Below are 12,933 nucleotides of genomic sequence, written 5' to 3' on the forward strand. Positions count from 1 at the left end.
TTTTTATCTTTCATTTTGTTAATATGATGTATCACATTGATTTGCTGATGTTGGACCATGAAGCATACCTGGAATAAATCCCAGTTAATCATGGTGTGTGATCCTTTTAATTAGTATTGAATTCAGGCTGCTAATATTTTGTTAAGAATTATTTGCCTCTGGAATATTGTCTTATAATTTTCTTGTAGTATCTGGTTTTGATATCAGGACTTTTTGGACTTGTAAAATGAGTTTGGAAGTGTTCCCTAGTCATCTTTTTGTGGGGGAAGGATTGGTATTAATTACTCTTTAAACATTAGTAGAATTTCCCTGTGAGGCTGTCTGCTCCTAGACTTTTGTTTATTGGAGGATTTTGATTACTGAGTTAATCATTGCTCCTTATTAGTAATTGGTATGTTCAGATTTTCTATTTCTTTTTTTTTTTCATGTTTAATTTTGAGACAGAGACAGACAGAACACAAGTAGGAGAGGGGCTGAGAGAGAGAGAGAGAGAAGGAGACACAGAATCTGAAGCAGACTCCAAGCTCTGAGCTGTCAGCACAGAGCCTGATGCGGGGCTCGAACTCACAAGCCATGAGTGAGATCATGACCTGAGCTAAAGTTGGACATTCAACTGGTGCCCCCAGATTTTCTATTTCTTCATGATTCAGTTTTAGTGGATTGAATATTTTTAGGTTGTCTAATTTGTTTGGCAGGTAATTATTCTTTGTAGTCTCTTACAATCCTTTGTATTTCAGTTGTCTCCTTTCATTTCTAATTTTGTTTGAGTCTTCTTTTTTTCCTTTGTGAGTCTAGCTAAGAGCTGTCTATTTTGCTTATCTTTTCAAAATGCTAGCTCTTAGCTTCAGTGATCTTTTCTATTACCTTTTTAGTCTCTTTCATTTATTTCTTCCCTGATCTTTGTCATTTTCTTCCTTCTACTACAGGTTTGAGGTCTCACTTTAAGTATATGACTACCAACTTCAACTCAGCCCTCATGTTGCTTGCCTGCCATTCTCCCCTATCCTTCCACTCTTCCTCTCTTTCAAACAACTGCTTTATACTTATTCCTTGGCCTTCATATTCCAGCTTTTGCCTCTTCGCCCTTCTGTCTCAGATGATGACCTTACTTTCTATTTCACTGAGAACATGAAGAGAGAATATTCACCTGTTCCCACCCTCACATGTACCCTGTACCTGCCCCCCACGCCATGTTCTCTCCTTTCTTCTAGACACAGGATGTGTGCTGCACTTGCTGTGCCCAACATCAGCCCCTCCACTGTGAACCTAGTCCCATACTGCACCCACCCCAGCACTCTGCTCCCTGAATCCTCTCCCCCCTCCTATCCCCTGTAGGTCATCAGGTTTTTGTCTACTGAATCATTCCCATTAGCATAGAAATATGCTATACTGTTTCCTTCCTTATTAAAAAAAAATGAAACAACAAAACAAAAAACCTCTCCCTTGACTCCACAGCCCCTTTTAGCAATCACTCATTTCCTTACAACAAAACTCCTCAAAAGAACCATATAAGCTTGCTGTTTTCACTTCCTCTTCTACATTCTCCCTGGACCCGCTCTAATCAGTCCCACTACGTGAATGAAGCAGCTCTTGTCAAGTGATGAGACACTGCCAGATTCAGGGGTCAATTCTCAGTTTTCATCCTCTTCACCCTGTCAGCAGCATTTGACACACTTGATCACACCGTCTTTCTCTTTTAAATAACAGTGTTACTGAGATATAATTTATGTACATAAAATTCACTTTTAAAATTAGAATTCAGTGATTTTTTAGTATATTTACAAAATTGTGCAACTGTCTACACTGTTTAATTCCAGAACACCTTCATCCAAAGCAAACCCCATTCCCATATGCAGTCATTTCCCATTGCTCAGTCCCTGGAAGTCACTGAGCCACTCTCAGTCTCTGTAGATCTGTGTGTTCTGAACATTTCATATAAATGGAATAATACACTACGTGTCTTTTTATGTTTTCCTTCTTTCACTTAGCGTAATATTTTTGAGATTCATCTATGTTATAGTATGCATCAGTACTCCATTCCTTTTTATAGTTGAATAGTATTCCATTGTACAGATAGACACATTTTGCTTACCCAGACATCAGTAGATGGACATATGAGTTGTTTCCACTTTTTGGCTATAACAGTTAATGCTGCTATAAACATTCATGTACAAGTCTTTATGTAGATACGTGTTTTGGAATTGTTTTATAACATGGTAACTGTATTTATTCCTTCCCTGTTGAATCCCTTTACCCTTGCCTTTCAGGATATTCTCTTAGTTTTCCTTCTACCTCACTGTTCACTCCTCAGTCTCTCTGGGTCTTCTTTCTCCAAACTTGGCATGCTCTGGATATCAGTTCTTGGTCTGATCTCTTCCCTTCTCTATTTAGATTCACTCCCTAGACAATCATTTCTAATTACTTAGTTTTTAAATATCATCCATATATATAGATGGCTCCTAAACTTGTATTTTCAGTCCAAGTTTCTCAATTCCAACTACTATATCCAGCTGTCTCCAACTCTCTGTTAGGTGCATGCATGTCCAAAGTTATTGAAGTTTTTAGCACATCCAAGGCTATAAACTCCTGATTTACCCACCAAAATCTATACTCCCTGCTATCTTTCCTAACTCCCTGATGGCAGTTTCATCATCCTTGACTCTTGCCTGCCTCACATCCAGTGCTTCAGCAAATCCTGTTGATTCCACATTCAGGTTATATCCAGAATCTAATAATACCTTCTAACCAGCTCCTGGATTCAAGCCATAAGCATCTCGGCTACTTCCTAGTTGGTATCCTTGTATTACTCTGCCCCTTCTACAAGTCTCTTCTCAATGCAATAGTAATGACCCTGTTAAAACAAAAGTCAGACACGTTACTTTTCTGTTCAACATCTTCCAAATAGTTTCTGTTTGCTCAAGGTAAAAACCAAAGTCTTTAAAATACCTATGTGTGTACATGATCTGGGCCCTCTTGCTACATCACTGGCCTCATCTCTTGCCACTCTTCTGATTCATTCAGCTCCAGCCACAGTGACCTCCTTACTGTCCCTCAGACTTGGGAGTCATGCTTCCTTCTCAGGACCTTTGCCCTGCTCTTTTCTCTATCTGGAGTGTTCCTCCCCAAACATCCCTTTCAGACCTTTCTTTCTTTCTTTCTTTCTTTCTTTCTTTCTTTCTTTCTTTCTTTCTTTCTTTCTTTCTTTCTTTCTTTATTTTTAGGTCTGTGTTCAAGACTGCCAGTGGCCTCCCCAAAACCTATTCTCTCTCCCTCCCTTGGCTTTATACACTGAATTACATCTATAAGACTACTTGCTCTAACTTCCCAGGCAGCTGTGTGTCACCATGTGACTAAATTTTGACCCAATAAAAGTAAGTGGTTATATTTCCCTTTAAGGTGAGCCATGCCCTTCCTTAGCCCTCCCTCCATCCCACCATGTTTGTAACACAAACCCATGAGGGTTTTTGCCTTCATAGAATTTATATCTGGGTAGGAGGAAAAGACAACAAATAAATAAGCAAAAGTAAATATACAGTGTGTCAGATGGTATTATGTGCAGTGGAGATAAATAAAGCAAGATCAGGGAAGTGGGGAGTAGTGCATAAGGGAGAATTCTGCTATTTATTAAATTGTGTCAAAGAAGGCGTTACTGATAAAGTAGTATTTGAGCAAAATCTTGTATCAGTTTGGATTAGGTTCGCTTGCATATAAATAAACCCCGAACAACATTGACTTAAACAAGATAGAAGTGCGTTTTTCTCAAATAAACAAAACCTGTATGTCAGGCTGGCACCGATAATGAGACTGTACCAGGTAGCTTACAACTTCACACAATGGCAGCATGCTCCTGGCCCAAGGTCTTGCCATCTGGGCCACAGAAGGTATGTTGCCTCCTTGGATTACCACTAATCGGCTAGTTTGCCCCGAATTTTACACTTTATCACTTTATTTCTCACTGTCAGTTTGGTCAGGAGAAAGGACTTTTAATAGCCAGTTTTCCTTCATCTATACAACCTTGGGCAGCTCATTTCAGTTCTCTGGACCCCTGGACTTCATTTTTTTTTAATGTTTATCTATTTTTGAGAGAGAGTGAATGAGCAAGGGAGGGGCAGAGAGAGAGGGAGAGAGAGAGAATCCCAAGCAAGCCCTGTGCTTTCAGCACAGAGCCCGATAAGGGGCTGAAACTCACGAACTGTGAGATCATGATCTGAGTCAGACACTTAACCAACTGAGACACCCAGGCACCCCTAGACTTTATTTTTGAAATAAAGGAGTTGGAGTAGACCTCTCTTCAATTCAAAACCTGAGTGGTTCTAAAATAAACATCTGATTTGTTAATTTTCCACCTAATTTTTCTGGTATAAATGTGGAACTTATATGACCAGCTATAATCAAACAATTCAGTTATATAATGTTTTTTTTTTTTTACTTCAACACTTATTTTCAAAACCTCAAAGAGAAATTATTTGCTTCTTGTCAAATTTTAAAACTTTGAGTCAGCAGCAGCACATATTATTCTAAGGTGTTTGTTTCTAATTCACCTGCCCAGGATCTGTCTCAGAGATATTCCTTCAGACTGAGAAATGGGGTGGTAGGATAAATTAAGGCAGGTGTACTTTTTAAATCTCCAAAGGATATTGTGATGTGCCCCACTGGGTCAGAACCACTTTTTCACAGCATTCCTTCCAGTGTTGGTAGCATCCTTTTGGAATAAGCTTCCAGAGAACAGCCTATTTTAAGACTCCTTCACCCTGTATAATCCTGTCCTCTACATTAGCAAGAACTTGAGGTCAAAAGATTGTATTTGGGATGAGATGATAAACATTCTCATTGATTGATCATTGATTTTGATAATTAGAAATAAGTGATCAAAAATTTTAAAGCAAATTTTTATTTTACTAATAGAAGGAAAATTTTTGAAAGTCTTCTATGTAAATTCCTAAACTGCTCACTTTACAATTACTTTCTGCGTGATTTTTTTTCCCTGGTAAAAGACCTGAAGTCAGGGACATAAATGAATAACTTTGTAAAATAGCAGTTGGAACTGTGTTGATGTGAATAAGCCTCAGCTTACTGCCATGTACAGATTGATCTGTGAGCAGATTCTAAAAAGGTGAGACTTTCTTGAGCCTATGTCCCAGGTCAGACAGCTCTACTGTGGGATCGCTTATGCTGAGTAAATGTAGCTTCCTGCCCCTTCTTCCCATTTCTGTACCATAGCCATTTTAAAAATTAACTTACAAGATTTGAAACAATATAAATGAAATTTCTAAAATAAGAGCAATGCTTACACAGGAGAATGAATTTACTTTATCGTATCTACGGATAATCTGTTAACATTTCAGTGTTTCTGGGAGGAAGGTAGATGTTGTTTAGTTTGGTCATTCATTTGTTCATTTATTACACAAATATATAGTGGTTGCCTACTATTTGCCAGGTGCTGTTCTAGGAGCCAAGGCTACAGCAGTTAGCAAAACAAACAAAAAATCTCTGCTGTGAGGCACCTACCTTTGCAGAGGGGAAAGGAGATGAAAAGAGAACAGTTAAGGAACACCAAGTGCTGAGGGTTCCTTACTTGATTGGTACACACTCTGAACCTGTAATTGCTCTATCTGATCTCTTTCAAGATAAACTATTTTTTTAATTGTGAAATTTTTGTCTTTGTACACAATTTTTCTAACAAAGTTAAAGTGATTTTATTCTAAAGTACAGACTAAAACTTAGATCAAGATGAGATTTTAATTAGTTATAACTTTAACACTGACCCACTTTTACAAAAAAAGGGAGGGAGGGAGGGAGGAAGGAAGGAAGGAAGGAAGGAAGGAAGGAAGGAAGGAAAAGTATGTACAAGAAATTCCCCCAAATTCCCTAAAACATGTTAATAGCTTTCTCAGAAAAAACCTGGGCCATCAATTAGCACTGTCGCTGGCACATAATAGATTGATCAGATTATCAGAAGAACTGCAGCTGTTTAGTAAAAAAAAAAAAAACAAACAAACAAAAAAAAAAAAACCTCACTTTTGAAAAGCAAACTTAGATATTTTTAATTAAAAACAAAGGCTTTTTTCAGATTTAGAGGACTTTTTTTTAACCTTTTTTACCCTAGAAATGTCTTTTTAAAAAAATCAGAGTTTAACATCTCTTTTCTAGTGCTCCGTTATTTCACCATTTCTTCTTATGAAGATTATGACTTGAATGAGCATGAAGTTTGGCAAGAGGCTATGCCCTCTTCCATACAAATGATAAGCAGAGGGAAAAAACGGTCAAGGAGATGAGACAGTCTAATAGTCTTTATTTAGAACGTCTAAATGTTAAAAATTAACTTTTCAGACTCCTTCTGTCACAACTTCCTTCATTATTTGAGCCTTGATTGTGATTTTCTGCCCTATTCTAAACAGAGCTCAAAGTATCTGAGGATGAAAAGAATAGACTTAACAGTTTTTCTAATTTCAAAATGCAAGCCCAGCAACTGACCAGGACTTAGGGTGACTCCTAAGACCAAAATATTATTTTTTTATGCTTGAACTTCAAAAAACTTAAAACTACTTTGATAGCATTCTAAATTGTTGTTATAAATTGTCCTGCACTTGAGGAGGGGAGCTGAGATGGCGGCATAGTAGGAGGACCGTAGGCTCATCTTGTCTCTCAAACACAGCTAGATAACTATCAAATCATTCTAAAGACCCATAAATTTTCCTGCACTTGATTCATATGCACATTACTTTGCTGGGAAGAAACCCATAATAAGCAGTGAACTCACTCCACCTACAGAAAGAAAAGGGAGATTCGGATTTTAGAGACTGGTCCCAGTCTAGTCAACTGAGCCTTTCCTCCTGACTCACCTGCCATCCCTTTGTTTCAGTCCTGTAGGACACACAACTCTTACCCTGCAGTTGCCTGGGGGATGGAGGGCCTGTACTTATGACTTACAATTGTGGCCTCACAGTGATAGATTCATATGGATAAATATTAAATTGAGGCACATGATTTTTTAATGTTGTTAGTCACATCAATGTATAAAGGTAAATCAGAGCCTGGTTTCACAGATGTTTTTCTGGTTCTGGATTTCCTGTTCAATTTTTAAAGATGAGACCATGTTAAAATATTGGCAGTGTTGACTGTGACAAAATTTGTTTTTGGCCTTTGAAATTTATTTTTGTATGTTTTAAGTATGGTGATGATCTGAGTTTTATTGGAGGTATATACCTATATGCATTTTTATTTGCTCAATGGGCTCACACTGTATTATATATCATAACACAATTTCACAGTCTCATTAAAAACTTTTGAGATATTTTAATGGCTGAGATATCCTTCAAAATATAGATGTGCTATAGTTGCCTATGATAGTAATTTGACTTTGTAAAATGCTTACATTTTTGGCCCATTATAAATAAAAAAATATGAATACATTTTCTGTATAGTTTTGTCCTCATAACTGACTTTTTCTCCTAAGATTATACTGCTAGAACAGTTCAGTAGATGCCAGAGAGATAAATTTAAAGAGAGTTTTAACTACTAATGCCAAAGAAAGGGAAGAAAATGGTTTGCGTTATGGACTGTAACGTGACTTTCATCCAAAAGTGTCTTTTCTTCTTGCAATTCTAATGTTTAACATGTAACCAGATATAGAAAGTAATGGTAAGCACGAGTACTGAGGCCTGATTCCCTGGGTTGTAACTGTAGTTCTGCCACTTACTCAATAGAACAAGTAATTCAAACTCTTAATGCCTCAGTTTCCTCATTTGTGAGATGGTGATAATAGTCCCTGCCTCTTTGGGTTGTCATGACAATTAAATAGATTAATTGACATAAATCTCATGGAACCATGCCTAACACAGAGTAACACTACATCTTTACAACTAATAGCAGCAACATTCAGGAGAATATTTCCTAATTTTACTTTATCAAAGCTTATTCTTTTGTTTCTAGCCCCATGGCATCTCAAAATCTAAAGCAGCTTGAATTACTTGTGTTAGACTATTCCATACCTGCAAATACATGCATGGAATGTGCTCTTTTTACAGTCTCTGGAATTGTTAGTATTTCGGTTATACACATCAATCACACCACAAGTGCCTAGATCCTTATCTCAAACAGTCAATGGCAGAATTCTGAGCAAAGTGTTTTTCATAAATGGTTTGGGGGCTTTTATAGTTTTCACCTTCAAGTACAGTATCATGAAGCAATCACTAAAAAAAACGAAGCCAAGTCTGCTGTGACTTAATGGATATCTCCAGTGGAAAGGAAAAGCTTTGTCACCTCAGTATTCCAGATGGTTGGCAGTTTTCTAACTGCAGCCACATATTATGAGGGAAACTGCAGGTGGATCTCTCGAAGCACATGAACTCCATTTATCATAGTCAGGCTTTTAGCCCTATTTGGAGTCCCTGCCCCACAGAGCTTGACTGAACCTCACGGAATCAATATCACCCATGACTAGACAAGGCAGGCCTAGATGACCTAGCTGGCCCATTTTTGCTAAACCTATAGCTGACCTGGGCCCATTACATCTTGGCAATGGCAAAAAAAAAAAAAAAAAAAAAAAAAAAGGGAGGGTGGAGCCAGAAGAAAAGGATAGAAAAAGAGGAGCTGGGTCAATACAGGTTTCTTCTTACCATACCCCTGAATCAGAGTTTCTCAGCTTTAGCCCTACTGACATTTTGGATCAGATAACTCTTTTTTGTGACAGGCTGTCCTGTGCATTGTAAGATGCTTCATCACATTCCTGGTCTTTACCCACTAGACTCTAGTAGCACACCCACTCACCCCCATCATGACAACCAGTAATGTCTCCGGACAAAACTGGCTGCTGGAGAGAACAACTGCTTTAAGGCTACACTGTAATAAGATGTCTCCTTGTATCCTTTGCCTTGGATAACTGGGGTCTTCCTCCTCCTCCGAGAGTTCTATGATGAAAGGAGCCCTGAATACCACCTTAAAGTGTAAACGTTACACAATCTGAGGTGGACACTCAGAGCATAAAAATAAAACTATCTCTTCTACCTACCTTATAAGGCCAAGGCTCAAATCAAAGCTCAATTCCAGCTAAGGCAAAGACAGTGATCTCTTTACTTTTCTCAAAGTTAATACATTTGTACTAAAATTAATGACAAAGGTAGAGCAGCCGATTTTAAATTTTTATCTATTTTTCCTACAGTAATCATATCTGTAATGAAATGTGTAGTCTTGAAGGTACATCTTCATGATGGTATCATTTATCTCCTTTAAAAACATGCATTCCTTTTAAAATGTGTGTGTGTATATTTATATTTATATAGTGTATATATATATTTATATAGTTTATATGTATATATAGTGTATATTTAGTGTATATATATAGTGTATATATATATTTATATAGTGTATATATATGTGTGTGTGTGTGTATATATATACACTCTATAGTTCTAATGGTCTCAGAGTTACTGACCTACCTTTTTCTAACAATTTTGTTCTCTCATAGGCTTCATGTGGTGTTTTCATGTCCTTGTGCATAAGCTCAGCTCTTTGGACTACTTTAGTATATATTAATAAATTTATATTTTAAAGTTCATGGCTAATGACAATCCTGTTGTATTTAAAAAATTTTTTAATGTTTATTTTTGAGAGAGAGAGACACACACACACACACACACACACACACACACACACACACACACACACACACACGAGCGTGAGTGGGGGAGGGGCAGAGAGCGAGGGAGCCACAGAATCCAAAGCAGGCTCCAGGCTCTGAGCTGTCAGCACAGAGCCTGACGCAGGGCTCGAACTCACAAGCCATGAGATCATGACCTGAGCCGAAGTCAGATGCTTAATGGACTGAGCCACCCAGGCGCCCCTCTATTTTATTTTTATAGAGATTAAATCATCACAGAAAAATACTTTGAAAAATGTGCCTGATATAGTTCATGGTATCTGAGTCTTAAGTGATCTGTGTTATATAGTCTATTTTAACGTAAACTGACCAAGTGGAATCAGCTACATGTTACCTTTCTACCTTAGAATATTTCTCCTTTACATAAACTATTGAATCAACTTTAGAACCCCCAAATTATCACTGAACTTAAAATGCTATGTCCTTATTTTAACACCATAAAATGTTGCCAAACAACTGTTCTTATATTTGTTTTAATATTGAGAGAATTAAGTCTGGGTATGAGATTTTTTAGCTAACTAGTTTGAAATCTTACTGCTTTTTCAGTGTATTTATTTTTCCTGTCTACTCATATGAAAAATAGCCACATGCAAAAGAGCCCCTTTTATGAAATATATAATAGCATATATTTGTTCTTTTAAAATGTTCTCTTGCTGTTTACCTAAATATTTCTTTCATAAGTAATCTTGGCAAATATCTCCGTGAACTATAGTTTATAATTTTAAAAAATTCACTTTCCCTTGATTTTCATGAACTTTTGTGAACACTCTACAGAGAAATGTAATGGAACAATTCATTGGTAATTGTCAGATTTGGCCAAGTTTTACTTAACAATATTAATAAGTTATTAATATTAATTTAAATTAATATTAAAATTAATATTTTGAGTACTTACTTTGCTCTGTGGTAAATGTAACTATTTGCTAAATTATTTTCATGTGTTATTTTTGTAATTCTCATAGAGGTATGAATTTATTAAATATTGATGTTTATAACTGTCCCCATATTACTTTTTTTAATTGCCTGTTACCCTAGTTTCTTGGTCAGTCAGTGTCTTTGGAATATCTTACAGTTGAAAAGTATGTTGTTGGAGCACCCGGGTGGCTCAGTGGGTTAAACATCTCACTCTTGGTTTTGGCTCAGGTCATGATCTCATGGTTCATGGGTTTGAGCCTCATGTTGGGCTCTGTTCTGATACTGCAACGCCTGCTTGGGATTCTGTCTCTCTTCCTCTCTCTCTGCCCCTCCCCTGCTCATGCAGTCTCTCGAAATAAATAAACTTAAAAAAGAAAGAAAGAAAAGAAAAAATATCTTCTAAAAAAAAAGTGTGTTGTCTGACAATAAGTATTAATGGGTTCAAAACTTAACTAGACTCAATGGCTAAAATGTTAAAAATAATAATATAAATAAGAGGAGGAAAAGGACACGGTAGAGGAGGAGAAAGGGGAAGAGAATGAGACTATAATCTCTGTGTCCAGACATCTGGCTGAAGCCATATAACTTAGAAATATAAAACAACTATCAGGCGACATGAGATCAAGCATGGATTTTGTGGCATTGTATTACAGGAATTCAAAGTTGGGAAAGGTCATTTGAGAGAGAGACAGAGTTTGAGTAGGGGAGGAGCAGAGAGAGAGGGAGACCCAGAATCCAAAGCAGGTTCCAGTCTCTGAGATGTCAGCACTGAGCCCGATGCAGGGCCCGAACCTATGAACCGTGAGATCATGACCTGAGCCAAAGTCAGACGCTCAACCAACCGAGCCACCCAGGCGCCCGGGGAAGTGGATTCTTCTCTCAGCCTCAAAGGAAGTTAAGATTTGGTTTGGTCTTAGGCAATTGGTGAGTGGCCAGTGATGAATAGATGACATTCCAGTTGAAGGACAAGTATAAGAAAAGTCCAGGAGATGAGAAAGAGCTTCCGGTGTAACAAATACAATTGATCTGAGGGTTTGAATTTTTCCTGAAACTCTCACATGATTTTTACACAATTTCAGGAGAAGGATATCAATTGTATTCACATTGTTTCTGATGCAATATAAAAGCATGAGGGTGTTTCTGGGGTTGGAGGGAGCACATAACCTCAGATAGGAGAAGTCAGTACACCAGGGTTTACTTGGCACTTGTGTTGCCCATGCCTCTAGAGACAGAAGAGAACTAAAAAGGTGCATTTTTCCTAGCTATTTCTTTAGTTAAAAGTGTATTACACCATACTTTGCCCTATAAAAGAAGATGACAACAGAAACTATTAGCGAACTGGTGCAGATTTTACTTGTTGGTAGTAAATATTTCTAGACACCTTTCTGATATTGTCATCCTTCATTTCACTGGTTCTCAGCCCTTTTTTTTTCCCCTGTCTTTTTCTATTTCTTCTTTCCTTCACTCCAGGTTGCCACTCTGATATACTCTCATAATCTCTAATTACACAGCATAATTATTCTAATGGTGGGGGCTAGGGGAGGGAGGGAGGGGGTAAGCCTGGGGAAGATTTGTATCAGAATCCAGGAAAGGGATGTGGGCTGTATATGGTTTGAAAGTTCCCCTTGGAAGTGTTGATATCTCCCCTTCCCTGTGCCCTTTGCTTTTTAGCAATTTATTTTTAATATTTTAAATTCTATACCTAGGTTGGTATTTTTCTGGAATGTCATTAATACATTAGGTTACTAATAAGTTAGAACAAATTATCTTTGATAACTTAATCTGAAAGATTTTTTTAAATCCTCCCTCCTCCTCAAATTGTATTTTCTAGATCCCAAAATCCAGGAGTGAGGGATCTATTCAGTCACACAGAGTACCACAACCAGAGCTGTCAGATGGTGTTCCTCAGGTCAGCCTGCGGCTAAGTCGTAGAAAACCCTACTGGAATGATGTGAATTCAGCAGAAGATGCTAGTGGTGCAAAGTTGGTATCCAGGTTGGCATGTTTCTTTTGTTTACATGTTACATCGTGTATTGTCTGCTCCCATGTATAGCCTGGCATACTTAGGAATGTTTGCATGTAACTACCACTGGGGTCAACAGGATGCAGACCAGTAAAACTATTTAAAACTCATTCTAAGTTTTGAGAATTGTTTTGAGTAATAGTTCTTACCACAGAAGTGTTCCTGATTTGTAATATGTACTTTTTTGTTTATGTTTTAAAACAAAGTATCTAGTCAACTGGACTGTGCTAGGCTCAGAGTTGTAAGTGGGAAGAGTTACTTCTTGGTTCCCTTTTCATAATATGGTCAGTGGCCAGTATTATTTGCAGTCAAAATGGACATCAGAGTTGTTACTGGA

At 37.5% G+C, this 12,933-nt stretch overlaps 1 protein-coding gene across 5 annotated transcripts in view; it reads left to right on the forward strand.

The window, feature by feature from the left end:
* FAM13A (family with sequence similarity 13 member A) overlaps positions 1–12,933 on the forward strand; it is a 357,659-nt gene that overhangs the window by 216,599 nt on the left and 128,127 nt on the right. For 4 of the 5 annotated variants that reach the window (XM_042935908.1, XM_042935906.1, XM_042935909.1 and 1 more), the window contains one exon: positions 12,405–12,568. In XM_042935908.1, coding sequence (XP_042791842.1) covers positions 12,405–12,568 — 164 coding nt within the window. The remainder of the gene's footprint in view (positions 1–12,404; positions 12,569–12,933) is intronic. The other variant, XM_042935907.1, reaches the window with a different exon arrangement.

Source organism: Panthera leo, chromosome B1, assembly GCF_018350215.1.
Source record: "Panthera leo isolate Ple1 chromosome B1, P.leo_Ple1_pat1.1, whole genome shotgun sequence".
NCBI lineage: Eukaryota > Metazoa > Chordata > Mammalia > Carnivora > Felidae > Panthera > Panthera leo.